The sequence below is a fragment of the Entelurus aequoreus genome, linkage group LG18 (assembly GCF_033978785.1).
Source record: "Entelurus aequoreus isolate RoL-2023_Sb linkage group LG18, RoL_Eaeq_v1.1, whole genome shotgun sequence".
Taxonomy (NCBI): Eukaryota; Metazoa; Chordata; class Actinopteri; order Syngnathiformes; family Syngnathidae; genus Entelurus; species Entelurus aequoreus.
In genome coordinates this window covers 7,727,731-7,754,369 of record NC_084748.1, presented here as the reverse complement: position 1 = coordinate 7,754,369, position 26,639 = coordinate 7,727,731, and the positions used below count along the sequence as shown (strand labels likewise).

At 37.4% G+C, this 26,639-nt stretch overlaps 1 protein-coding gene across 1 annotated transcript; it reads left to right on the top strand.

Moving 5' to 3' along the window:
- Nucleotides 1-641: 641 nt before the first annotated feature.
- On the top strand, nt 642-26,523 carry man2b1 (mannosidase, alpha, class 2B, member 1). The gene is made up of 23 exons (XM_062026434.1): nt 642-759; nt 3,985-4,087; nt 4,193-4,366; nt 4,430-4,623; nt 9,514-9,646; nt 11,285-11,430; nt 11,501-11,700; nt 11,762-11,882; nt 11,948-12,026; nt 12,095-12,204; nt 13,991-14,098; nt 14,165-14,281; nt 14,343-14,525; nt 14,601-14,698; nt 14,780-14,900; nt 17,681-17,799; nt 17,870-17,971; nt 20,044-20,131; nt 21,031-21,111; nt 21,178-21,402; nt 21,464-21,613; nt 24,046-24,148; nt 26,242-26,523. Exons 1-23 carry the CDS (start codon nt 661-663, stop codon nt 26,343-26,345), a joined length of 2,958 nt encoding a protein of 985 aa, XP_061882418.1. The 5' UTR covers nt 642-660; the 3' UTR covers nt 26,346-26,523.
- The last annotated feature ends 116 nt before the right edge of the window (nt 26,524-26,639 follow it).

Genomic DNA, 26,639 nt, shown 5'->3' with positions numbered 1-26,639 from the left:
CTGTTAATCTCATATACAAAATATAAAACATAAGGCAAAAAACTGAGTTATTGTGCAGAAATATGGGGAAATAACTACAAATGTGCGCTACATTCGTTAACCCTGTTACAAAAAAATATCAATTAGACTGATACATAATGTTGGATATAGAGAACATACAAACACTTTATTTATTGAGTCAAAAATATTAAAGTTCGATGATTTGGTAAAATTGCAAACAGCTAAAATGATGTACAAAGCAAACTATAACCTGCTACCAAAGACAACAATTCTTCTCTACTAAAGAGGAGAAATATAACCTTAGGGGAAAATCTAATTGAAAACATTTATATGCACGTACAACACTTAGAACCTTTAGCATATCAGCATGTGGAATTAAATGATGGAATGGATTAAGTAAAGAAGTTAAACATTGTACTAATATGATCCACTTTAAGAGGTTGTTCAAATGAATAGTTCAAAGAATGTGAATATTTTTTATAAACCAAAAAAAAAAGAAATAATTAATGACGTTTCAAAGAGCGTGAAAACAGTTTCGCTGTTGCCTGTCAGAGGCGACTGAGGGAACACGCTCACAAGGCGATGCCTGGAAAGGGCGGTCACGTGACGGGCGCCGGGCGGAAACAACGCGGTCACGTGACTCGTGCTCTCATTCCCAACATGGCGGCAGGCTGTGTGTTGCCGCTTCTGCTCGGACTGCTCAGTAAAAGTTTAAGTTTGCCCGTCGGCCGCCAAGAAGAGTCCGTGTGTGGTTACCAGGTCAGAAACTTTCTTATTGTACGCTTCTTTTTTTTTGTTGTTGTCATTATTCAACACTAAAACGGCAGACGCATCATATTTAATAGTGTTTACGAGCCATTAGTCGTCGTGATATTATTCACATTAGTGTCATAACGTCACATCCGGTCAAAAATGGTGAAAATCATCTTTAAAGCTAAGAATTGTGTAGTTCTTGGAAATATAATGTCACATTTAAAATTGTGTGGCTTATGATTCAATTTAAAAAAAATTTTTTTCCTGTCATCAGTTAATTAAAATAACAATAATGTGTTCCTAGGTCGAACTGTCGTCATGAAACCCTTGTCACATGATGGCAACGGTTTACGGCAGGGGTGTCCAAAGTGCGGTCCAGGGGCCATTTGATTGATTGATTGAAACTTTTATTAGTAGATTGCGCAGTACAGTACATATTCCATACAATTGACCACTAAATGGTAACACCCCAATAAATGTTTCAACTTGTTTAAGTCGGGGTCCACGTTAATCAATTCATGGTAAATAATAATACTACAAAAAAAACCTGTTGAAAGTTGGACTAAAATAGTAAACAGGTGCAATGTAACGAGAAAATGTTGCAATATCGACACTAATAAGTACAGATGTCCGATAATGGCTTTATTGCCGATATCCGATATTGTCCAACTCTTAATTACCGATTCCGATATCAACCGATACCGATATATACAGTCGTGGAATTAACACATTATTAGGCCTAATTTTGTTGTGATGCCCCGCTGGGTGCATTAAAAATTTGTAACAAGGTTTTCCAAAATAAACCAACTCAAGTTATGGAAAAAAACGCCAAGAATGACAAACACATTTCGGCAGAACATCCGCACCGTAACACAACATAAACACAACAGAACAAATACAAAGAACCCCTTGCAGCACTAACTCTTCCGGGACGCTACAATATACAACCCCCCCCCCACCTCAACCTCCTCATGCTCTCTCAGGGAGAGCATGTCCCAAATTCCAAGCTGCTGTTTTGAGGCATGTTAAAAAAAATAATGCACTTTGTGACTTCAATAATAAATATGGCAGTGCCATGTTGGCATTTTTTTTTCCATAACTTGAGTTGATTTATTTTGGAAAACATTGTTACATTGTTTAATGCATCCGGCGGGGCATCACAACAAAATTAGGCATAATAATGTGTTAATTCCACGACTGTATATATCGGTATCGGTTGATATCGGATTCGGTAATTAAGAGTTGGACAATATCGGATATCAACAAAAAAGCCATTATCGGACATCTCTACAGAAAACATTAAATTTCATGTCAATAGATAGATCTGAAGTTGATGATATATATTTAAGCGTTGAAAGTAAAAAATATTTTTTTAACATTTTAATTATTGAGTCGCGTTTGAAAAGCTTTATTTTTGGACACTGAATTTATGTGATGGCATTTTTTGCATATTAATTTTCTTACATCAAATTATGTACAAAATTCTACAAACAATGTACAAATTTAATGAAAAAAAATGTGGGGATGGGGAAATTGTGTAAAAAAAAAAAGTTGATAAAAATGTTAAACTCAAATGTAAAAAAATATGTTGATTAATTTAATAATAATAATAATAATACATTTGATTTGGTATAGGGCTTTTCAGAGTACTCAAAGACACTTTACAGGATAAAAAATTTAAATATAAAACAGTTAAAAGTAATAATATAAAATTAGGCCTGCCGATTGTACAGCCCTTACCTTTGGGCTGGTACCGAGGGCGACTGTGTTGACCAGTTTGACGCGTGTAAATGATAGAATGTCCAGTACTGTAGAACTGTGTTTGGATATGACAATCCGTTTATTCCAGCTATCTAAATTAAATCAAATGTAAGTTATATAACATAAAGTATGCTAACCTTGAATGGCACATTGTCACAGCATTGTCACGGCAAAACACGACACGTCACAAACACGAACACGACCACGGTCGAAAACTGTTTGTCCTCCAATCGCCCTGCCCGAGCTCACACCTGAACCTAATTTATGGAGGCTACCATCGTAACCGCACCATAGCAACAGTCCCCTCCCCCGTCAATACTTCCTGGTTCTTAACAGGAAGTGAGTGTAGCAGTCTGCCAAAAAAGGAAATTAAACATGCTGAACCCAACAATCAATTTAGAGAAAATAAAATAAAAACAATATAAACAAATAAGGAATTTTGGCTCCAACACCGATATTATCGGCCGATAAATGCGTTAAAATGTAATATCGGAAATTATCGGTATCGTTTTTTTTATTATCGGTATCGGGTTTTTTTTGTTTTGTTTTTTTAATTAAATCAACATAAAAAACACAAGATACACTTACAATTAATGCACCAACCCAAAAAACCTCCCTCCTCATTCACACAAAAGGGTTGTTTCTTTCTGTTATTAATATTCTGGTTCCTACATTATATATCAATATATATCAATACAGTCTGCAGGGATACAGTCCGTAAGCACACATGATTGTGCGTGCTGCTGCTCCACTAATAGTACTAACCTTTAAGTTAATGTTACTCATTTTCATTAATTACTAGTTTCTATGTAACTGTTTTTATATTGTTTTACTTTCTTTTTTATTCAAGAAAATGTTTTTAATTTATTTATCTTATTTTATTTTTTTTATTTTTTTTAAAAGTACCTTATCTTCACCATACCTGGTTGTCCAAATTAGACATAATAATGTGTTAATTCCACGACTGAATATATCGGTTGATATCGGTATCGGTTGATATCGGTATCGGTAATTAAAGAGTTGGACAATATCGGAATATCGGATATCGGCAAAAAGCCATTATCGGACATCCCTATATAAAATACAAGAAATATAAAAGCAGTACATTTGGTTTGTCAAATTCATTTAAGTTTATCCACATTTTTAAATTTTATCTAAATTTGTGTTAAATCATTTGGGTTATTTGAATAATAATTTGTGTTAATAAAACAAAACAAAAATCAGGGCAGAAATATTCGTTCTTCAAAACTCAAGACCTACTTCTGGTAAATTGAGACTGAAACAATCGACCGCGTCTCAGAACCAGCCAATGAGGTGTCAAGTTTGAAGTCACGTGACCCCGGTCATTAAAAGAGCCTTTTTATGCAGCGCTACATTTTACATTCTCAATAAAATTGTAAGAATAATCTGATGTAAAAAAAATTGCGCTATCATACAGTTAATGTTCCGTGTGTGTTTGTGTGTGTGCAGTCATGTCATGTGACCAAACCCGGCGTGTTGAACGTCCACTTGGTGCCGCACACGCACGACGACGTCGGCTGGCTGAAGACCGTGGACCAGTACTTCTATGGAGGTCGGTCACATGTCTAAGTCCAATAAACGTCAGTATGGGTTAATAATTGACCGTCTAAGCGAGCGTTCATGTCGGATCAGCAACATTCCTTGTTTGTTTGTGTAGACCGTAATGACATCCAACATGCGGGGGTGCAGTACATTCTGGACTCTGTGGTGGACCAGCTGCTGAAGAACCCCGACCGCAGGTTCATCTACGTGGAGACGGCCTTCTTCTACCGCTGGTGGAGCCAGCAGAGATCCAGCATGCAGCAGACGGTCAAACAGCTGGTCAATGAAGGTGCGTCACGCCTCCACCCGCAGGTATTTCAAGACCTTAACCCCCGGCCGACGTAACCTCCAGGCCGCCTGGAGTTTGTCAACGGCGGCTGGTGCATGAGCGACGAGGCCACCACCCACTACAGCGCTGTTATCGACCAGATGACCATGGGCCTCAGGTTTCTTAACGAGACATTCGGACCTTGTGGACGTCCTCGTGTGGCCTGGCACATTGACCCGTTTGGACACGCACGCGAACACGCCTCCATGTTTGCACAGGTATCTGAAAACTTTATTACAGTGGAACCTTGAGATCCACCCATATGGGGTTTTTTCAGGGGTCGATCGATACAGATTATTAGTAGTCAAGGAGGCCAATAACCAATATTATTTATGTTTAGTATTTTTTTATTCATATATATATATATATATATATATATATATATATATATATATATATATATATATATATATATATATATATATATATATATATATATATATATATATATATATATATATATATATATATATATATATGCACATACACACACACACACACATTATATATATATATATATATATATATATATATATATATATATATATATATATATATATATATATATATATATATATATATATATATATATATATATATATATATATATATATATATAATGTGTATGTGCATATATGTATATATATATATATATATATATATATATGAATATATATTTATTTATTTTTTATTTTTTAAGGGCTGCAACAACTAATCGATTAAATCGATTAAAATTGATTATAAAAATAGTTGGCGATTAATTTAGTCATCGATTTGTTGGATCTATGCTATGCGCATGCGCAGAGGCAATTTTTTAAAAAATTTTTTATAAACCTTTATTTATAAACTGCAACATTTACAAACAGCTGAGAAACGATAATCAAAATAAGTATGGTGCCAGTATGCTGTTTTTTTTCCAATAAAATACTGGAAAGGATAGAAATGTAGTTTGTCTCTTTTATCCGATTATTAATCGATCAATCGAAGTAATAATCGACAGATTAATCGATTATCAAATTAATTGTTAGTTACAGCCCTAATATATATATATATATATATATACACACATATGCATATACACACACACACATATACATACACATGTGCATATACACACACACACACATATTTATATATATATATATATATATACATATACACACACACATATATATTTATATATATATACACACACATACATATACACACATTTACATATTCATATATACTGTATATATATATATTATACATTTATATATACATATATATATATATATACAAACACATACATACATATATATACATATATATAATATATGTATATGTATATATATATATATATACAGTATATGTATGTATATATAATATATGTATGTATATATATAATTTATGTATATATATATAATATATGTATATTTTATATATATATTTTTTGTTATAACAAAGCCAATAATGCCATTTTTTGTGGTCCCCTGTATTTAGAAAAGTATCAAAGTCTGCATATATATATATGTATATATATATATATATATATATATGTATATATATATATATATATATATATATATATATATATATATATATATATATATATATATATATATATATATATATATGTGTGTGTATATATATATATATATATATATGTGTGTGTGTGTATATATATATATGTGTATGTATATATATGTATATATATATATATATATATATATATATATATATACTGTATATACACACATGTACATATACTGTATATGTTTATATATGTCAATAATTGGTCGATCTTTAGTGATACCTGTTTATGTTGACCAGTGATCGTTTCATCGAACAATAATTGTATTTAGTCTTCATCAACCGCCTAAAACAAGCTGAAAATGTCTCGTAGACGGCGGGGACAAGTTTGGAATGTAATCAATTAGATATTTTATTTGTGAGTGAGATAGGGTGCAGGGGTTGAGTTCGGGGAGGTGATCTAATCACAACTACTGTCTTTGGAGTTTGTACCACAAACACAATGGTGACAAAAAGCAGAGTAGACTCATGGACACATTTCACCTTTGACACCATGGACAAGTAGGGACTTTGGTACTTTTCTTTGGACCGAACCAGTTCCGTAGGTACGAACAAGCATCGATTCGGTACCACATTTTGATACCTTTTTTTGCACGTGACGTCACGTCCGGTTGGAGACTCGGCACTGGTTTAAACACTTAGCGGGCAAACAAGCGTAGTGGACTGTCTCTGGTTATAGTTGCCATTTTTCATTCCAACCAAGGAAGCAATGCCTCTAGCTCGATGCTAATTTACATTGGGCATTCCATATACATGCTACTGATTAGATAGGGAAAGGTGATTTTTAGGGAAAGGTTCCAAATTTTTACACACCGACCGACACATAAAATCCAATGGTGCCATGTTACGGTACCCGACTAAGCACTTCGGCCCTCACTCCAGCAGCACTGAGAGCGGACTCAGCCAAACCAGCTGTGGGGTAATGTTGCAACTTTCAATGCAACTGACTCAAACAAACGTGCCAACGTAAGTTAAGTAAGGCTCCACTTATCTAAAAATGAGTTAGCTTGTTGCTAATATATACATTGGCTTTGCTACTGATTAGCATTAGAGATTTTACAAGGCAATTTTAGCACCCCCAGATTTGTTCATGAAAACTACAAGATGCACGTTACAATCAAACAGCTGGTGCGTAAAAAGTACAATACTTACAGTATTAACAAAAAACAACAACACCATAAACTACAGTACTGCTGTCTAACACCTTGGATTTGCAACTTTATTTGAGTCCCAGAAATGTGCTAATAAAACAAGATATAAGAACTGGACAGCAGCTATAATCAGCTCATGTTCAAATGTTGCAATAAAAATGAGATTTGATCATATTTAAAAAATTAATGTGATTAATGTAATGTAATATTTTAATAGTAATTTTAAAAAATGTTTTATATGAATTATTTGGCAGAAAATAGTAGGAAAATTGTTTTTATTTATTTAAAAAAAGTCTAATGTATATTTTATAGTAATTTAAAAAATATTGTATATTAACTTATTGGCAGAAAATAGGACAATTGTTTTGTTTTTTTAAATTCAATTTATATTTTATTAGTAATTTAAAAAAAAAAAAAGGTTTATATGACCTTTATTTAGCAGAAGATAGTGGGGAAATTGTTTTTTTAAAAAGTCAGATTTATATTTTAATAGTAATTTAAAACAATGTTTTATATGAATTATTTGGCAGAAAATAGTAGGGAGATTGTTTTTATTTATTTAAAAAAAATCTAACGTATATTTTATAGTAATTTAAAAAAAAAGTTTTATATTAACTTTTTTGGCAGAAAATAGGAAAATTATTTGTTTTTAAAAAAAATCCAATTAATATTTTATTAGTAATTTTTTAAAAAAAAGGTGCTTTATATTAACTTTATTTGGCAGAAAATAGGGAAATTGTTTTTTTAATCAAATTTACATTTTTATAGTACATAGATAAATTGTATGTACTGTCTATATATATATATATATATATATATATATATATATATATATATATATATATATATATATATATATATATATATATATATATATATATATATATATATATATACACAACATACCACAATATAGAAAAACTATGACTCAAATTCAAGTTCAAACTTCTGTCTAAAATTAACACTTAAATTTGTTAATTCATATTATTTTATTACAAAGCAAGTTAGTCGCATTGCCAACAACCTAAAATAAAACATTTAAATGTGTATTTTGGTTCGTTGCTGATGTAGAACCCCGGGGTAACAAATGCCATGCTTTTATTTTGAAGCTTGCGTTGCACTGAACAAAAAGTCACCGTGTGCATGTTTCCATGCTGAATAGAATGTTGCTGTTTCGTGCTGCTTAGTGATAATGAGGAAGTTAACAACACATGTCGACTGTTTTGGGGTTTTTTCCTGTTCAATAAAAAAAAAGCTGAGGTCTTTGAAGTATTTATTTGAGGGCTTAAATAACATTATTTCACAGAGATGTAAGTTTATGGTGCTAAGAAAAAAGGAAAGTGTTAGAATAATGTTATCTAAGTTATCACAAAAACTTTGTGTTTCAATAAGTTCCCAGCGAGAAGCAAAAACATGTCTTTGAACCTACCAAGAAGAAGGGGGGGGGGGAAGCAACATGAAGGTGTTCTGTTTTCTATCATGTATTGTAATCAACGGAAATATATTGTTTTAACCCAAGGACTACAAAGCGGAGAGAAGGCAGGATCTGCCCAAGTTCCAGACACCTCTTTTTTAAAGTATTTTACGAACCTTTCTTTGAACTGTTTCACGACCTTTTCTTTTGAACTGTTCTGTAACCAAAGGCGACGCTGTTTACGACCCACGTCCCTTTGGAAGCAGCTGTTGCCATGTGGTCAGGGAAAGTCCGAATAAAGGAGGAGGCGTACAATCTTTCGCCAGAGCGTGCTGGAGACTGTGCAAGAGTACAGACCAGACGTTTCTCCTCAACTTGAGCCAAATTTAATTCTGTCTCTGTTTGATTATTTGCTTCTTGTCCTGTTTAATAGATGTCATCAGTGTTTGAACCCGACAGAAAGAGAGGGACAAAGAAAAACTTCCAGATGTTTACAATGTAAACAATGAATGTGAGAAGAGAGAGGAGGGGTTGGGGCTAAGTGATACGACTGATTGTGAACAGGAATGTTCTGGGGAAACATTGGAAAAGGCAGTAATACAGCATCAATCACAAAATAAACCCGTTTGGATAGTAACCTTTGACCAAAAGACAAATACAATATAAATTAGTGATCTCGCCGTCACAACAGTCCTTGTCCTAGTCTCTTGGAAGATAAGAAGCACTTAGACTAAAGTTGTTGTTCGACAAGAGATTACTAGAATGTTAATTTTGCCACCGCACGACATAAACGGACCATTTTTATAGAATTGTCTCTCACGTTTCATGTTGACAAAAGCGAACACGGTGGACCAGAACTGAATGAGTTACTCCACATAGACATACTGTATATAACCACAGTTGTTCATTGAAATAGATTCACTGCCTTAACAAAAGCTCTATAATCACTTCCTGTTTGCGCCCTGTTCTAGATGGGCTACGATGGGTTTTTCTTCGGTCGTTTGGACTACCAAGATCGGCGTCGACGAATGCTGGCAAAGGAGCAGGAGCTCCTATGGCGGGCCTCTGACAGCCTCACCCCACCCATGGCCGACCTCTTCACGGGTAACTAAACGCTCGGAAAGTTTGTTTTATGTCTTTTTCGTCAAAGAAAACCCTGATTTTTATTTAAAAAACACAAATAATGCAGTTTTTTCCCCAAAAAGTATTTCAAAGTGTAATATTTGATGTGAAGTAATTGGAGCCTCAAATAGGTCGATTTTATTTTATTTTTTAATTAATTAATTAATTAAATATTTTGGAGCAATGACAAAATAATCCCTCTAAATTTCTCAGGGATGTTATAAATAAGTCATATATTATTTAAACGTGTGTTTACCTTTTAACGCTTAAGTCTATAGATCACCTTCAGATTTGTTATTAATTTTTAATGTTTTTTATGCCCTTTTTGTCAAAGAAAACTATTCCCTCTAAAAACGTTTCAAAGTGTAGTATTTGATGGGAAGTAATTGGAGCCTCAAATAGGTCAATTATATTTTATTTTTAATAAATTAATTAATTTAATTTTTTGGAGCAGTGACAAAATAATCCCTCTAAATTTCTCAGGGATGTTAAAAATAAGTCATACATTATTTAAAAATTCAGATTTGTTATTAATTTTTAATGTTTTTTATATTTGTTTTATGCCCTTTTTGTCAAAGAAAACTATTCCCTCGAAAAACGTTTCAAAGTGAGTTTGACACCCCTGCTCTAGATCAACTTCAAATCGATCCTTAAATTATACGTTTGTTATTTTTATAAGGATGTTTTTGTTTGTTTATTGCTCTTTTTGTCACAGCAAACTTTTTTTTACTGCAAGCACACAAAATATGCAATATTTCCCCCCCAAAAAAATAATTCAAAAGCGGAATAATTGATATGAAGTAAATTATAACATTGATTTTGATGATTTAAAAAAAAAAAATCCAAACATTTTGGGGACTCCAAAAGGGGCCCACTCACAACGGTGTTAAAAATAAGTTATATGGAATATTTGATGTAAAGTAATTCACAACAACAGTCATTTTTATTCATTATTATGTTTTACAGAAAAAAATATTTGTCAATATTGCAACTTCTTCTCGTTATATTTCATCTGTTTGCTCTTTTATTCCACTTTTTTTAACCTCTTAAGACCCAAGCTGTTTGTTTACATGCTTTTTTTTTTTATTTCTCTTTGCTATTTGGGCTTATTGGACCCTAATTAGAATAAAAACTAAAAATCATCTTTTGATATGATGTACTTTTAGTCCATAAGTACACAAACGTGTACTTCATGTTTAGTGACATGCTCATTTTTATTTTTGCACTTTTTTTTTTCCAAATTCCATTGTATGTTGTACTCTTCTGACACCACCAGATGGCAGTGTAAGTGTCCACATAAGTGGCCATAAGACCCCAATTCAGCAGTGTACACAATTTTGGAAATAAGTGAAGTGAATTATATTTGTATAGCGCTTTTCTCTAGTGACTCAAAGCACTTTACATAGTGAAACCCGATATCTAAGTTACATTTAAACCAGTGTGGGTGGCACTGGGAGCAGGTGGGTAAAGTGTCTTGCCCAAGGACACAACGGCAGTGACTAGGATGGCGGAAGCGGGGATCGAACCTGGAACCCTCAAGTTGCTGGCACGGCCACTCTACCAAATGAGCTATACCGCCCCACTTTGAAAACCCGTGCTTTATCACCGTGTCCCCTCCAGGCATCCTTCCTAACGGGTACAACCCCCCTGAGGGCTTCTGCTGGGATCAGTCTTGTGACGACCCGCCCATCAAAGACGACCCCAACCTGGAGGACTACAACGTGGACGACGTGGTCGAGCGCTTCCTCAATATCGCAAACCGCCAGGTGAGGTCCTCGAACCCGTCGGGAGCAAGAAAGTGTCCTAAAGCGCTGAACGTCTCGCTTCGGGACCCAGGCGCAGGTGTACAAGACCAACCACATCATCATGACCATGGGCTCGGACTTCCAGTACGAGAACGCCAACCTGTGGTACAAGAACCTGGACAAGCTGATCCACTACGTCAACGCCCGACAGTCCAACGGGAGTCGGGTCAACCTGCTGTACTCCACGCCTTCGTGTTACCTTCAGGAGCTGCACAGAGCCAACTTCTCCTGGTAGGATCCCAACACGTTGTGACCCAGAACCGTCTCGTCTAAGTCCGGGTCTTTCCCTTAGGGCTCTGAAGACAGACGACTTCTTCCCGTACGCGGACGCCGCTCACGACTTCTGGACGGGTTACTTCAGCAGCAGGCCGGCGCTGAAACGCTACGAGAGGCTGAGCAACAGCAACCTGCAGGTGGGTGCACCTCGGACCACCGGGAAGACGTCCGCAGTCTGAGTGCCAAAGTTTTGTCTTCGAAGACTTGTAACCGGCTGGAGGTTCTGGGCGGACGGGCGTCCAGGAGGGGACACTTTGGCGAGGGGGACAGTCGCCCCTTGAGTAAGTTCGTCTTGTAAAGCGCTCCAGCGTGATGGTTTAGGATCTGACCGCTCCTTCTCCGGGTCCAGACAGAGCCATGGCGGTGGCCCAGCATCACGACGCCGTCTCGGGCACCGAGAAGCAACACGTCGCCAACGACTACGCCAGAAGACTCGCCAACGGGTGGCGACACTGTCAAGTAGGTCACGCCGCAAAGTGCGAGGTTCTTAAAGCGTGTCGCAGCCATGATCATGTGTTCTAAATAGAGATGTCCGATAATATCGGCCGATAAATGCTTTAAAATGTAATATCGGAAATTAGCGGTATCGGTTTCAACCTCCCAATTTTCCTGAGAGACTCACGAATTTCAGTGCCCCTCACGAAAATCTCCCGGGGCAACCATTCTCCCAACTTCCACCCAGACCACATTATTGGGGGCGTGCCTTAAAGGCACTGCCTTTATTTAGCATCTTCTACAACTTGTCGTCACGTCTGCTTTTCCTCCATACAAACGGCGTGCCGGCCCAGTCACATAATATATGCGGCTTTTACACGCACACAAATGAATGCAAGGCATACTTGGTCAACAGCCATACAGGTCACACTGAGGGTGATCGTATAAACAACTTTAACACGGTTACAAATATGCGCCACACTGTGAACCCACACCAAACAAGAATGACAAACACATTTCGGGAGAACATCCGCACCGTAACACAACATAAACACAACAGAACAAATACCCAGAACCCCTTGCAGCACTAACTCTTCCGGGACGCTACAATATACACCCCCCGCTACCCGCTAAACCCTGCCCCCCACCTCAACCCTGCCCACATCAACCTCCTCATGCTCCCAAATTCCAAGCTGCTGTTTTGAGGCATGTTCAAAAAAATAATGCACTTTGTGACTTCAATAATAAATATGGCAGTGCCATGTTGGCATTTTTTTCCATAACTTAAATTGATTTATTTTGGAAAACCTTGTTACATTGTTTAATGCATCCAGCGGGGCGTCACAACAACATTAGGCATAATAATGTGTTAATTCCACGACTGTATATGTTGGTATCGGTTGATATCGGAACCTGTAATTAAGAGTTGGACAATATGGGAATATTGGATATCGGTAAAAAAGCCATTTCTAGCAAATATAATTGACTGCTTTTTAATGCAACTTAAACACCAAAGTCCTACTGCAGATAAGGCGCACTTAAAATCCTTTAATTTCCTCAAAAAGGGAAACTGCGCCTTATAACCCGGTGCACCCAATGTACGTATTAATTCTGGTTGTGCTTACCGACCTTTAAGCTATTTTATGTTGCGCAAGGTGTCATGCTAAGTAGAGATGTCCGATAATAGCTTTTTTGCCGATATCCGATATTCCCATATTGTCCAACTCTTAATTACCGATTCCGATATCAACAGATTACGATATATACAGTCCCGGAAGAGTTAGTGCTGCAAGGGGTTCTGGGTATTTGTTCTGTTGTCTTACGGTGCGGATGTTCTCCCAAAATGTGTTTGTCATTCTTGTTTGGTGTGGGTTCACAGTGTGGCGCATATTTGTAACAGTGTTAAAGTTGTTTATACGACAGCCCTCAGTGTGACCTGTATGGCTGTTGACCAAATATGCCTTGCATTCACTTGTGTGTGTGAAAAGCCGTAGATATTATGCGACTGGGCCGGCACGCAAAGGCAGTGCCTTTAAGGTTTATTGGCGCTCTGTACTTCTCCCTTTTAAAAAGTCATACATTTCCTTTTTGAAACCGATACCGATCATTTCCGATATTACATTTTAAAGCATTTATCGGCCGATAATATCGGCAGCCCGATATTATCGGACATCGCTAATATTTTCTGCTTCCTGCAGAAACCTTTTAGTACATCTTGTCATGCATCACAAAAGTCCACTTTAGGCTGACCTACTTTAACCCAGCTAGTGTCCAGGTCTTCACAAACAAGTTCTGATCTCGCCATCTGCAGGTTCTGGTCAGCAACAGTCTGGCCGCCCTCAGCAACTCCACCAGCGAGCGTGTTTACTGCGAGCACCTCAACATCAGCGTGTGTCCTCTCACTGAGTCCAGCAAGAAGGTGACCGACCTTCCCCTCGTCCTTTTCTGCCTCCCGAGTGACATTTCTTTTTTCTCTCCTCAAAAGTTCTCCGTCAACGTGTTCAATCCCCTGGCCCGGACCGTCACCTGGCCCGTCAGGCTCCCCGTCAACGGGACGGCTTACGCGGTGTCCGACGCTCGGGGCAAGTCCGTGGACTGCGAGGTGCGTCGTTTGTAAGCGTGATACAACATGTGTGGACATTTGTCCGTGTGTCGTCCGTCAGGTGGTGCCGGTGTCCCAGGCCACGCGGGACGTGCGGAGGAACCGCGGCTTCGCCGTCAACGAGCTGGTCTTCCAGGTGGGAGCCCCCCCGCTGGGCTTCAGCACCTATTCCGTGTCCTTGCTTCAGGAGAAGCTTCCTCCCGTCTTCAAGCGTGACCGCGCACCCAAGTCCATCTGGAATGAGGTCCACACACGCAAGCTGGACTCGCGCCCGCAACACCCCAGGTCACCACGTATTGTCCTTTTTTAAACGCCGCAGTATCTACGGGTGACGTTTGACCCGGACACCGGCCTCCTGAGCGGCCTGGACAACTTGGAGACCAAACAGAGCATCAAGCTGGTGCAGAACTTCTACTGGTTGGTGGTTTTTTTTTTCCCTCGCTGACGCCTCGAAGTCAACTTCTGCTTTACCTTTGAGCGTGTTTGTGCGTCTTCGAGGTACAACGCCAGCGACGGCAACAACTCGGCCAGTAACCAGCCGTCAGGAGCGTACATCTTTCGACCCAACTCCTCCACGCCGTTTGTCATCAGCAAGACCGTGAAGACGGAAAGCATTCGGGTACGCATCCACTTTGTGACATTTTGGCTTGAATTAGTGATATTTCATTCAAATGTACATTTTAAAGGTTCTAATTAGGGCTCAGCGATACAAGTGTTTGACATATTGATAATTATTAGAGATGTCCGATCATGGCTTTTTTGCCGATATCCGATATTGTCCAACTCTTAATTACCGATTCCGATATCAACCGATACCGATACATGCAGTCGTGGAATTAACACATTATTATGCCTAATTTTGTTGTGACGCCCCGCTGGATGCATTAAACAATGTAACAAGGTTTTCCAAAATAAATCAACTCAAGTTATGGAAAAAAATGCCAACATGGCACTGCCATATTTATTATTGAAGTCACAAACTGCATTATTTTTTTTAACATGCCTCAAAACAGCAGCTTGGAATGCTGAGAGAGCATGAGGACGCTGAGGTGGGCGGGGTTGGGGGGGGGCAGGGTTGAGGTGGGGGGTAGGGGGTAGCGTATATTGTAGCGTCCGGAAGAGTTAGTGCTGCAAGGGGTTCTGGGTATTTGTTCTGTTGTGTTACGGTGCGGATGTTCTCCCGAAATGTGTTTGTCATTCTTGTTTGGTGTGGGTTCACAGTCTGGCGCATATTTGTAACAGTGATAAAGTTGTTTATACGGCTACCCTCAGTGTGACCTGTATGGCTGTTGACTAAGTATGCCTTGCATTCACTTGTGTGTGTGAAAAGCCGTAGATATTATGTGATTGGGCCGGCACGCAAAGGCAGTGCCTTTAAGGTTTATTGGCGCTCTGTACTTCTCCCTTTAAAAAGTCATAAATTGTACTTTTTTGAAACCGATACCGATAATTTCCGATATCACATTTTAAAGCTTTTATCGGCCGATAATATTGGCAGTCCGATATTATCGGACATCTCTATTTTAAATGTTCTAATTAGGGCTCAGCGATACAAGTGTTTGACATATTGATAATTATTGATATTTTTTCATGACCAATCAGGGCAATAATATATTAAGTTAAAGTTAAAGTACCAATGATTGTCACACACACACTAGGTGTGGTGAAATTTGTCCTCTGCATTTGACCCATCCCCTTGATCACCCCCTGGGAGGTGAGGGGAGCAGTGGGCAGCAGCGTAGCCGCGCCCGGGAATCATTTTTGGTGATTTAACCCCCAATTCCAACCCTTGATGCTGAGTGCCAAGCAGGGAGGTAATGGGTCCCATTTTTATAGTCTTTGGTATGAAATGTAACCTTCCTCTGATTATAATCCCTCAGCTATCAAGGCAGAAAGGAAATGTCAACACAAGCATAGAAAACAAACAATGTAAACAAAATAGTAAAATCACATTGAACAATTAACAATAAGCTCTTAAAATTAAAGAATGTGTAAGAAATGCTTGATAAAGTGTAAGAAAATAGTGCAAAGTGTAAAAATGCAAACTTAACCAACTGTTGGGCCGCCAAGAAATATATTTTTCTCAGCTGTGGTATGCAGTTGTAATGCACTTTTCCACCACTTGTGGCAGTAATGACAAATATCAAACAAGCAGAAGGCTGGAGCTGACGTGATGGAGAACTTTCTTAAAACCTCTAAAGGCTTAGTGGCCACATGCGTGGACAGCACCTTTTAGCTCTTATCTCCAAAATTGTGTACACTACTGAATTGGGGTCTTATGGCCGCTTATGTGGACACTTATACTGCCATCTGGTGGTGTCAGAAGAGTATAACATACAATGGAATTTGGGAAAAAAAAGTGTAAAAATAAGAATTAGCATGTCACTAAACATGAAGTACACGTTTGTGTACTTATGGACTAAGAACATCATATCAAAAGATTATTCTTAGTTTTTATTGTAATTAGGGTCCCATAAGCCCAAATAGCAAAGAAAAATAAAAAAAGCATGTAAACAAACAGCTTGGGCCTTAAGAGGTTTTTAAGCGCAAAAAATAGGACTAAAGTGGTTAAGGTGTTTTTTCATTTGCATTTGAATTTAGTTTAAAAAAAAAATGTAATAAAATAGTTAGACTGTATTTATTTTAACACTGCGTAATTGTATGTATATTTATTTGTAATCCATTTTGGAGATTGAGCTTTTTTTGGACACTGAATTTACAGTTTGTAACTGCATTTTTTTTGCATTTGAATTTCCTGGACTGAATTTTTTTTTTTTACGTCAAATTAACAATTTCATTGAATACAAATGTGTGAGCAACATTTCAGTGCAGAAAAAGTTGCTTCAAAGGGTAAATATGACAAATTTTGGATTAATTAATTTTAATCAAAATATTCACATTTTAACTAAATTTAGATTAATTAATCTGGGTTATTTAAAAATGTTTTGTTATATATAAATAAATAAATAAATATATATATATGTATAAATATATATATATAAATGTATATATATACATATATAAATTTATACATAACAAAAAAATATTTAGATAGCCCAGATTAATTTTTTTTTTTTAAATATATATATATATATATATATATATATTTAGTCAGTGCATAAATATTTGTTCTTCTTCACCACTTCTGGTAAATCAAGACTGAAACAATCGGTCCTGTCTCAGAACCAGCCAATGACGTTTCAAGTGTGAACATTTTACAGCGCATACAGAGCTAAACAAAGTATCATACTTCAAATGCAGCTACTGCTATCTTGTGGTGTGTCGTCAGGTGGTTGCCTACAGCCACAGTTTTTAAAAGCCAATGTTGTTTGACCTAGTAATTAATTGAATATTTGTAAATAATTTTAGACCTAACGTGAGCCTTCTTACCTCCCTCAGACGTCAGTCATGCAGGAAGTGAGGCAGAGGTTCTCTCCCTGGGCCACGCAGGTGGTTCGTCTCCACGCCGACAGCCGGGTCCTGGAGCTGGAGTGGACTGTGGGCCCCATTCCCATTGAGTGAGTGGCGACACATGTTGGGTCCCTGTGAGATGTCCAAGCGACGTAAACGTCTCTCTCTCTCTCTCAGTGACCAGCTGGGCAAAGAGGTGATCACGCGATTAGACACGGACATCAAGTCTTCCGGAATCTTCTACACCGACTCCAACGGAAGAGAAGTGCTAAAGAGGAAGTGAGTTGACTCGCACACACAAACCTGAAATAATGCTTGTTTTTATACAAAACATACTTTCTAGTTGTCTGTATTTTATTTAAAATAATGGTAACACTTTAGTATAGGGAACACATATTCACCATTAATTAGTTGCTTATTAACATGCAAATTAGTAACATATGGGCTCTTAATTAGTCATTATTAAGTACTTATTAATGCCTTATTCTGCATGGCCTTATTATACAACCAGTAAGCCATTAACTAAGCATGTTCCCTCAATAACCTCAGAATTATTGCTTATTAGTAACCCCAACCCTAATATGTTCCCCTAGTGTCCAAATAACTCTAAATTAAGTATTTGTTACTTTAATAAGCAACTAATTAATAGTGAATATGTTCCCCCTACTAAAGTGTTACCAAAATAATATATTTATTGAATAAATAAAATTGCATTTAACATTATATAAAGATTTTACATGTATAATATATATTTTATAAATATATAAAATGTTTGATATAATTTATTTTCTTTATATATATATATATTATTTTAGACCAATGTGGTCCGTAAATGATGCAAGGCAAGACTGCTAATACCACACCACCTCAACTGCGCTCACCCTTTAGAGCACAGCTGTAACTTCCTGCCACTAAACTTGCAGAAAATAGTTATCCTCAGTTTTCTGTTTACATTTTCACACTTTGCACTATTTTCTTACACTTTATCAAGCATATATTCCTTATTTCTAAGGGCTTATTGTTAAGTGTTCAATTTAATTTTTACTATTTTGTTTACATTTTTTTGAGTGTTTTCCATGCTTGTGTTGACATTTCCTTTCTGCCTTGATAGCTGAGGGATTATGACTAGAGATGTCCAATAATATCGGTCTGCCAATATTATCGGCCGATAAATGCGTTAAAATGTAATATCGGAAATTATCGGTATCGGTTTTTTTATTATCAGTATCGGTTTATTATTATTATTATTATTTATTTAATTTTTTTATTAAATCCACATAAAAAACACAAGATACATTTACAATTAGTGCACCAACCCAAAAAACCTCCCTCCCCCATTTACACTCATTCACACAAAAGGGTTGTTTCTTTCTGTTATTAATATTCTGGTTCCTACATTATATATCAATATATATCAATACAGTCTGCAAGGGATACAGTCCGTAAGCACACATGATTGTGCGTGCTGCTGGTCCACTAATAATACTAACCGTTAATTTTACAAATTTTCCTTAATTACTAGTTTCTATGTAACTGTTTTTATATTGTTTTACTTTCTTTTTTATTCAAGAAAATGTTTTTAATTTATTTATTTTATTTTATTTGATTCATTTTTTTTTAAAAGTACCTTATCTTCACCATACCTGGTTGTCCAAATTAGGCATAATAATGTGTTCATTCCACGACTGTATATATCGGTTGATATCGGTATCGGTTGATATCGGACATCCCTAATTATGACCACAGGAAGTTGCATTTGAAATAAAATATATTATGCTCCTGCTCCTTGTTTTTCATAGGTGATAAAACATTTACAATAATTATTGATACAAGCATAATATTTAAATAATGACTGCATAACACAAATTAATTTCCATAGTTAAATAACAATAACAGGGCAAATTAATGTTACACAGCCATTATTTCCTGGCACTCAACCTACAGAAAAGTTCTTCTCAGGTTTCTCTATTTTTAGCGCTAATTGTTAAGTGTTCAATTAAATTTGTACTATTTTGTTTACATTTTTTAAGTGTTTTCCATGCTTGTGTTGACATTTCCTTTCTGCCTTGATAGGTCATAAAAATATCAATAATTATCGACATAAAACACTGATACAGTTTTCAGCCACATCGCCCAGACCTAGTATTGATGTTATACTTCTTTTATAGTACAGAATTAAAAGTAGCCACTAGATGGCAAGTAAAAGCACATTTTTAAAATTAAACTGTTTTATTTATTTAAATAGTAATAATTATAAATACGGACACAAAACAGCATCAAAGGCTTCTTTAATGCCTGCACTGTCGTCCAGACATTCTCCGTGTATGTTTTACGCCCTCATGTAAACGCAGGAAGGACTTCCGGCCCACTTGGGACCTGAAGCAGTCGGAGCCCATCGCTGGAAACTTCTACCCCATCAACTCTCGCGCCTACATCAAGGTGAGTCGCACGTGTGGGGGCGTGGCCTGCGGACCTGCAGCGAAGCGGGGTGTGCCAGGACCGGCTTCGAGATCAGCGACAGGTGCGTAGATGACCCACCTGGGAGTGTTTATCTGATCACCTGTCGCTCCGTTAAAGGCAGCAGCCGGGAAGGCGAGAAGGGGAGTTGTTGATGGTGGAGAGACACGAACTGATGGCTGAAAAGAACTCTTTATTGCAAAATAAATGATTGTTCACAACGATGAACGAGGCTGTCATGTCCGTACTTGGTGGTCTGAAGAACCCGGAGGAGCAAGACCTCCACAATTTGGCGCCCACCGCAGGCGGGGGAAGACGACCCCCCCCGACGGCTCTCGCCGTGACCGCAAAAATGTCCAAAAAGGCATGGTGGTCCTCTTCTTCCCCCATGCGGTGTACGGTGACGGCCGTCGACATTGGCCGACGCTGGTAGGACCTGGCACTGTTGGCGGGCCTCCTCGGCGAGCACGCCCGCGAGAGCCGCCAGGGGGTCGTCTTCCCCCGCCTCCGGTGGTCCAGCCGAGTTGGGCGCCAAATTGTGGAGGTCTTGCTCCTCCGGGTTCTTCAGACCACCAAGTACGGACATGACAGCCTCGTTCATCGTTGTGAACAATAATTTATTTAGCAATAAAGAGTTCTTTTCAGCCATCAGTTCTTGTCTCCGTCTCGCTCGTCTTCGCTCTTTCCCGGCTGCTGCCTTTAACGGAGCGACAGGTGATCAGATAAACACTCCCAGGTGGGTCATCTACACACCTGTCGCTGATCTCCAAGCCGGTCCTGGCACACCCCGCTTCGCTGCAGGTCCGCAGGCCACTCCCCCTCCCACACAAGTGTCCTTGGATACGAACATTCTGCACTAAAACGTGTTGAAATATTATTAGGATGACAAGGACCAGCTCACTGTGGTGACGGATCGCTCGCAAGGAGGCGGGAGCATCCAGAACGGTTCTTTGGAGATCATGGTTAGACTAGACCGGACTAGACCAGGCACACACACTTGTCTTACCACGGGTGTCCTCCCTGTCCAGCTCCACCGCCGTCTTTTGTACGATGACGTCCGCGGGGTCGCCGAGCCCCTCAACGAGACCTCGGACGTCTTCCCGGACGGCCTGGTGGTCCGGGGCCGCCTCCTGGTCTCCCTCGAGCGCCCGGCCGCCGCCGCGGATGCGCACCGCCCCCTGGCGCAGGAGACGGTACTGCAGCCCCTGCTGACGTTCACTGAGGGGGACCTGCGCCCCGACACTCGACTGGAGGTGAAGCTGCAACTTCAGGTCGCAATCGACGCGAGCTTGGTACTTACGGTGAACGGTTCAGTTCTCAGGACTACAGGCTGCGCTGCCCCCTGCTGTCCACCTGCTGACGCTGAGTCAGTGGGACGAGCGGCTGGTCCTGCTGAGGCTGGAGCACCAGTTCCAGAGCTGGGAGAGCAAAGTCAACTCCCAGCCGGTCACCATCAACCTGCAGGTCACACTCACGGCCTCATCTTTGATTTACTACTTGTCAGGTTCAAACACTGATGACATCTATTAATCAGACAACAAGCAAGGAATTTAGCTCATGAGGAGACACGTGTTTTGGGCTGTATTCTAGTTACAGATCCAAGCTACGTTCTAAAAGTCCAGCCCGCGTGCTTCCTCTATTTATTTGGGAGGTCCCTGTTACATCACCGAAGCTGTCGCTGAGGGAAGCGGGTAATCTCCACATCTCCAGTCGGACACAATATATCAGGGGTCACCAACGCAGTGCCCGCGGGCACCAGGTAGCCCGTAAGGACCAGATGAGTAGCCCGCTGGCCTGTTCTAAAAATAGTTCAAATAGCAGCACTTACCTGTGAGCTGCCTCTATTTTTTACATTGTATTTATTTACTAGCAAGCTGGTCTCACTTTGCCCGACATTTTTAATTCTAAGAGAGACAAAACTCAAATAGAATTTGAAAATCCAAGAAAATATTTTAAAGACTTGGTCTTCACTTGTTTAAATAAATTCATTCATTTTTTTTTACTTTGCTTCTTATAACTTTCAGAAAGACAATTTTAGAGAAAAAATACAACCTTAAAAATGATTTTAGGATTTTTAAACACATATTCCTTTTTACCTTTTAAATTCCTTCCTCTTCTTTCCTGACAATTTAAATCAATGTTCAAGTAAAAAAAAAAATTTATTGTAAAGAATAATAAATACATTTTAATTTAATTCTTCATTTTAGCTTCTGTTTTTTCGACGAAGAATATTTGTGAAATATTTCTTCAAACTTATTATGATTAAAATTCAAAAAAACTTCTGGCAAATCTAGAAAATCTGTAGAATCAAATTTAAATCTTATTTCAAAGTATTTTGAATTTCTTTTAAAATTTTTGTTCTGGAAAATCTAGAAGAAATAATGATTTGTCTTTGTTCGAAATATAGCTTGGTCCAATTTGTTGTATATTCTAACAAAGTGTAGATTGGATTTTAACCTATTCAAAACATGTCATCAAAATTCTAAAATTAATCTTAATCAGGAAAAATTACTAATGATGTTCCATAAATTCTTTTTTTAATTTTTTCAAAAAGATTCGAATTAGCTAGTTTTTCTCTTCTTTTTTTCGGTTGAATTTTAAAGAGTCGAAATTGAAGATAAACTATGTTTCAAAGTTTAATTGTCATATTTTTCGTGTTTTCTCCTCTTTTAAACCGTTCAATTAAGTGTAAATATCATTAATTATTAATAATAACATAGAGTTAAAGGTAAATTCAGCAAATTGGCTATTTCTGGCAATTTATTTAAGTGTGCATCAAACTGGTAGCCCTTCGCATTAATCTGTACCCTGCAATATATGATTATACAAAAATGCAAATGTGTTGACGCTGGTGCTATCGCCTTGTCTCTGCTCTGTCTGCGTCAGCAGGCCGAGTCTGGACACAACACTGATAGAGACAGCTTTGCACAGATACAAAAATCTAACTTGAGCACAATAGCTAATAACTATAGCAACGGGCTTTAAGCATACTAAAGTTGTGTGGTAACTTTACACATAATTATTCTGACACTACTCCCGGACTTAAGCCACTACTTTTGCACCGCGCTTTGAACCCTGCGGCCGATGAAACGGCGCGGCTAATTTTATGGATTTTTCTTCGCTGTTGGCCGTAATGCAAATATTGCTTTAAAAAAACAATCAAAGACACTGAAATGGTGTGTTATTGTTTGTGCTACGGTGCCAACTTTCGGACGAGTTCACTCACTGCAGGTGCCCTTATTTTTAGTGTATTGAACCGGAAGTCAAACTGCCGTTCCTTCTTTTAGCCGTCCATAGCAGTTCTACTCATAATTTCTTAATTCATCACCCCAAGCAACGTTACAATATAAGTCAAACATGTCTTCATTACTAAACCATCCGATTTGTGATGTCTGTAGGAGTGTTTTCATGCATATTTGTATGTGCTATCGTAACGTAATCAAGCTAGCGTCGTTAGCATTAGCTAATATCCTGACACGTTTACGAGTGTCTGTGTTAGTATCATTAACTTAAAATGGCATTCTTTTTGTATTGTTTCAGTTTTTAAAAATTCCTCAGTAAATTCATCAAAACGTCACCGTGGAGTTATTGAGTCTGTTTAGCTAATTGGATGTGGGTCCATGACGATGACTTCTGTTTTGTTTGATCAGCCGTTTTACAGACACCGTTTAGAAACAATTTAGGTATGTAAATAAAGATTTACACAATATTTCTGTGTAAATAACTAATTTTACAGCCTATATACAGTATCTGCGGCTTATAGTCAGTCCGGTGCGACTTATGTATGGAAACAAATATTTTTCCTTCTAATATTTATGTCGGTGAGCTCTATAGTCCGGAAAATATGTTACTTATTATTATGTTATGTCATATTTACATGTGTGCTACATTTGTAGAAGCTGTTTTCCACTCTGGAGGTGCTGGGCGTGTCCGAGCTCAACCTGTCAGCCAATCAGTGGAAAGAGGAGATGACGCGTTTTGATTGGACACCGCAGACAGGTATGAAATGATGTCATAACTCAAGTTAACTCCATTAAAATGTCTTTCTGGTGGTTCCGTATGGAGGTTAATTTGTGTCTTTATTACGACAGCTTTTTTTCTATGAAATAATTTTTGCAGCTGCATTTTTTGCATTTGAATTTTGTGAACTGAATTTTTTTATTTTTTTTTACATCAAATTATGCTGACAATTTCAATTAAGAAAATCATTGTAGAAAAATGTGTTAAAAAATTACATTTGTTAAAATAAGGTTTTTAAAAATTCAACATAAAAATGTGTTTTTATCAAAATATTCGTTGCTTTATAACTGGACCCGCACTTGCAGTAAGTAGGCCTAAAGGAATCCATCCTGTCTCAGAACCAACCAATGAGGTGCTTCAGTCTTTATTGGAAGTGGGTCTTGAGTTTTGAAGCAACTAATTTTTCTGCACTGAATTTTTTTTACACCAAATTTTTGTGCACTGAATTATACACCAAATTTTTCCGCACTAATTGTTTTTACATCAACTTTTTCTGCACGGAATTATACTCAAAAATTGTCTGCACTAATTGTTTTTACACCAACTTTTTCTGCACTAAATTTTTTTTACACCAAATTTTTCTGCACTGAATTTTTTTTACACCAATTTTTTCTGCACTTAATTATACTCCAAATTTTTCCGCACTAATTGTTTAACACAGAATTTTTTTTTACACAAAGTTTTTCTTCATTGTTTTTACACAAAGTTTTTCTGCACTTAATTTTTTTTACGCTGAATTTTTATACACTGAATTGTTTTATAACAACTTTTTAACACAGGATTTTTCGACACTGAGTTTTCTGCACTCATTTTTACATAGAATTGTTTTTATACCAAATTTTTCTGCACTGAATTTTTTTTACACCAATTTTTTCTGCACTTAATTATACTCCAAATTTTTCCGCACTAATTGTTTAACACAGAATTTTTTTTTTACACCAAATTTTTCTGCACTGTTTTTACACAAAGTTTTTCTGCACTTAATTTTTTTTACGCTGAATTTTTCTACACTGAATTGTTTTATAACAACTTTTTAACACAGGATTTTTCGACACAGAGTTTTCTGCACTAATTTTTACATAGTATTGTTTTTATACCAAATTTTTTTTACACCGAATATTTCCGCACTAATTGTTTTTACACCAACTTTTTCTGCACTTAATTTTTTTTACACCAAATTTTTCTGCACTGAATTTTTTTACACCAAATATTTCTGCACTGAATTATTCTCCATATTTTTCCGTACAAATTGTTTTACACCGCATTTTTCTGCACTGATTTTTTTTACACCTAATTTTTCAACACATTTTTAACACAGGATTTTTCAACAGTGAGTTTTCTGCACTCATTTTTACACAGAATTTTTTTTTAATACCAACATTTTTCTGCACTTTTTTTTTTACACTGAATTTTTTGCAACAACTTTACACAAATTGTTCTGCATTCAAATTTTACGTACGGAATTTTAAAACACTGTATTTTAACAAACACCATTTTTAAACACGCAATTTTTTATTCAATGAAATTGTCAGCATACTTTTAACCCAAAAAGGTCGTACGTCAGAAAGGTGTCGGCATTTTTAGTAATTTAACAAAAATTCATTAGTCAACGTTAACAGACATCATTCAGAAGTGTGCACTGGAACACGTTTATGTTGACAAACCACCAAGTCATGTTCCTCCTACTAAAAAGTGCATGTTAAGTCGACAACGTGCGAGGCAAAGGGTCCGTTTGTGTGGACATGTGTTGCAGTTAACGTTTTTGGAATTGTTCCTATTCAATAAAGACATGTCCAGAGAAAGCTAAGGTCTTTTAAGTATTTATTTGAGGGCTCAAACAACATCAGTTTACAGAGAAGCAAATTTACGCTGCTAAAAAAAGAAAGAAAGAAAGAGAGAGACAAAGAACATTTCCAGATGGTTCAATCGGTCTTGGGAATATGACGAGTAGTTAGCATGCTAACTTTTTTAGCTAATTTAGCAGTCGTATAACTTCGTACTTGACACATGCTAACTGTTAGCATTTCAGTTCAGCTCTCACGCAATTTCTCAGAAATGGCATTTTTTTTCAGGGGAGAGGCCAGTGAAGAAACAGCTCGAGGACATTTCCTCGTGGGAGATAACTTTGACACCGATGGAGATCAGAACCTTCCTGCTCAGAGTGGACCTCAAATAATCATTTTTTACTTTTTATATTTAATTCTTTGGCCTTAATTTTGTGTGTGAATAATGTTTCCACTGGTACAAATACTGACTCATTTACCACGGGACCTGAAATCCACAATCTTCATGGCGACTGTAAAAAGACACCCTGGCACCCGTCAGCCAAATACCTTTTATATTGATCAATAAAGTCAATCATTTTTACTTGGTGTGCAAATTGCACTTCCTCTCACATGATGTCATTCTGCTGTAAAGAGTAGGCTAGATTTTTATGACAATCGGTGGCAGTGGAAACTCACAGGACACT